Source organism: Microtus oregoni, unplaced genomic scaffold, assembly GCF_018167655.1.
Source record: "Microtus oregoni isolate MIOR12 unplaced genomic scaffold, Mior012 000008F_ref0000371, whole genome shotgun sequence".
NCBI lineage: Eukaryota > Metazoa > Chordata > Mammalia > Rodentia > Cricetidae > Microtus > Microtus oregoni.
Genome location: NW_024543067.1, coordinates 49,391,016 through 49,394,357, shown reverse-complemented (window position 1 = coordinate 49,394,357; position 3,342 = coordinate 49,391,016). Strand labels below are relative to the sequence as shown.

Here is a 3,342-nt window from a genome sequence, read left to right as displayed (position 1 = left end):
AGCATTCTGTTCTGTTTACTCCACCCACCTATGTTCTAACCTATGAGGCCAAGCTGTTAATTTATTAATTAACCAATGACCTTCCCATATCAGTCTTTAAAAATCTTTGCAGTTGCTTATGGCAAATGAAGGGAAAAGGTGTCAGAAAAAAAGGTCCTTCATCAATTGTTCTAAATTAATCAAAGACAAAACCTTGCATTTGAATCTAAATCCATGTGATTAAAGAATTTGGACTGACCTTTTCGTCAAGATGGCGCCGAAAGCGAAGAAGGAAGCTCCTGCCCCTCCCAAAGCCAAAGCTAAAGCGAAGGCCTTGAAAGCCAAGAAGGCAGTGCTGAAAGGCGTCCACAGCCACAAGAAGAAGAAGATCCGCACATCGCCCACCTTTCGGCGTCCCAAGACCCTGCGGCTACAAAGGCAGCCTAAATACCCCCAGAAGAGCACGCCCAGGAGGAACAAGCTTTACCACTATGCCATCATCAAATTCCCCCTGACCACTGAGTCAGCCATGAAGAAGATAGAAGACAACAACACACTTGTGTTCATTGTGGACGTCAAGGCCAACAAGCACCAGATCAAACAGGCTGTGAAGAAACTCTATGACATCGATGTGGCCAAAGTCAACACCCTCATAAAGCCCGCTGGAGAGAAGAAGGCATATGTTCGGTTGGCTCCTGATTATGATGCTCTGGATGTTGCCAACAAGATTGGAATCATCTAAACTGAGCCCAGCCGACTAATTCTAAATATACACTTTTTCACCATAAAAAAAAAAAGAATTTGGACTGAGCCATACAGCTTTTGTAAATAAGTTATTTAATTCTCATATATGTATATAACTTGTTTTGATGGCATCTATTCCTAATATTGCCCTTCTAATATCTCGCCCAGCCTCCCACATCCTCCACCATTTTCCTTCCTAATTTTAAACGTGCTGAGTCTATTTAACACTACCTGCATGTACATGGGCATGAGCAAGGGGCCACTCATCTACTGGAGCATTGGTAGCCTCTTAGAGCCCAAATCCCTGAATATAACTGACTCTTCCTTAGTATCCATCAACTGTCAACAATACTTCAGATGGGTAGGACTCTATGAATCCTTCATCCATTGTGGGGTTTTGGCAGGTTTTGGTTTGGACTTTAGGTCTTGCACATGTTTTACCAACCACCATTTGTTCATATGCACAACTTCATAACCATGTCTGACAAATCCTGTTTCACTAAAAATGTCACTCATTCTGTCTCTTACAACATTTTTTTTCACTCTTATGTGATGATATCTGAACCTTGTGAGGAAGGTGAGTGAGACTGGTATATCATTTAGAGATGAGCACTCCACAGTCTCTCTCATTCTTTGCATGTTGACCCATTGTTGTAATAAACATCTACTACGAAGAGCTTTTCCGATGAGGGTTGAAAGATGTATTAATCTATAGTTATAAAGGAATGAACTTAGGAGGCAGTTTATTACTATGTCCATTTAGCAAAACAATAGTACTAGGTTCTTCCCTAGTGCCTATGACCTAGCTAGATTCAGATTTATGGTTCAGTTAAAGGTGCTAGTTAAGTTCTACCTTGTAGATCAGACTTGAAATACAAGTAGAAAGTGGTTGGTTACTTCTCTAATATCCATGCCACTATTACACTAGTTCACATATCTTGCCAGGTCAGTTGTTATTGTAGCTCACAGGATTCATAGCTGAGGAAGACTATAATGAGTTTTCCCTCTTTGGTGCACAAATAGAACCTAGTAGAATTATGGAAAGTACACCAGTAGTGATGTGCTTCCAAGTCAATAAGAAAGTCAAAAGGAAGTCAGCTTGACTTCTCCATGTCATATTCAAGCATCAGGAGTCATCAGCAACAGAAACTTACCATCAAGTTCTAGAGGGTAACTAAGAGCCATGGCAATAACCTGTAACATTTGGCAGCTATGGGACCCCACTGACTAACAATTTGGGAAAAAAAGATAAATAATATAATGTTTTAGAACTGAAAAATCATCACATCAAATCCATGTTAAATAAGTATTAGAGTAAGTAACCTTCCCACATGCCCATCAAATGTTCACCTGGTGTCTGAACAGAAAAGACAGATGCTCTCTTCTCTGAATATGATCATTTCATTTCTGAACAATTTTCACCATTGTAAAATTCTGAAGGAGTCAGGCCTAGTGGCACAGGCCTGTGATTTCAGACACAGGAGGCTAAGGCAGATGGATGACAAGTTCCCAGCATGAGCTATAAAGTGAGTTCAAGGTCAGCAAGGGAAAATTATTGAGAGTCTTTCTCAAGGCAAAAAGGAAGAAGAGAGCTGAGGATAGCTAATAACTCAGTGGTTAGAGCATTCCCCATGCGTGTGCCTCTGACAGCCTCTGTGCAGTCCAGCACATACTACAATTCACTCTCTATGACCCTCCAAAGTGTTGTGAAAGTACTACAGGTGCAATACCACTTCATTGAAAAGAATCTTCTTACCTTTGGGTTGGCAGATGACTCAGTGAGGGAAGTGCTCAATTGCCAGAATTCACACTAACAAACTACCTGGCAGATTCCAGGCAAGTAAGAAATTCTGTCTCAAAAAAAATAAGATGTGCTATGCCAAAGGAAAGACAGCTGAGGTTGTCTTCTGGCCAAATGCACATGCATATGTACAAATGTACACCTGCATGCACATATCCACACACATGTGCCTATGCACATAGGAAAAATACCCAAGAATATGTGAACACTCACACAAATATAACTAGATAAATAATAAGTATTGTACTATCTTAACAGAAAGTTAATTCTTAAAACTTACATGAAAAGCTGTGGAAACCTAAGGAGCTGTTAGAGTTCTTTCCTGACCTAATTTGCATGTGTCTTTTGAGAAACTGTTGATGGTTGAGCTTCTGCCCTATCTGATTTACATACAGAAAGTTCCCTGAAGGTCAATTTCCACTGAGAGATGACCCACACAGTGTGAGCTGGGCCTGCTCAGGCAGTGCTGACTGCACACAGAGCAAAAATTTCTCCATTGCCCCTGAAAGTCCCCAGAAGGTTGGAATGTGTCCTCCCCAAATGTTGGGTATTATTAATATGATAGTCTTAAGAGGTGGCACCTGTAAAAGATGAATAAGTGACAAAAGTCCTTCTTCCTTCTTCTATAAAGAGGTTCCAAACAGTGTGCATTAGCTTTTCTTCTATTGCTGAGTTAAAAAAAATACAATGTCTAGGGCAACTTATAAATGAAAGATTTAATTGAACTTATGGTTCAGAGGATTAAGAGTCCATCATGGCAGGAAAGAATGGTAACAAGTAACAGGCATGTTGGGTGGAACACCAGTGGCAAGCTTACA

The 3,342-nt window shown here is 40.5% G+C and overlaps 1 protein-coding gene across 1 annotated transcript; it reads left to right on the top strand.

Annotated features, from left to right (window-relative positions):
* The first annotated feature begins 244 nt into the window (after positions 1-244).
* LOC121451288 (60S ribosomal protein L23a-like) lies at positions 245-721 on the top strand. The gene has a single exon (XM_041656763.1). It carries the CDS (start codon positions 251-253, stop codon positions 719-721), a length of 471 nt encoding a protein of 156 aa, XP_041512697.1. The 5' UTR covers positions 245-250.
* Positions 722-3,342: the final 2,621 nt, after the last annotated feature.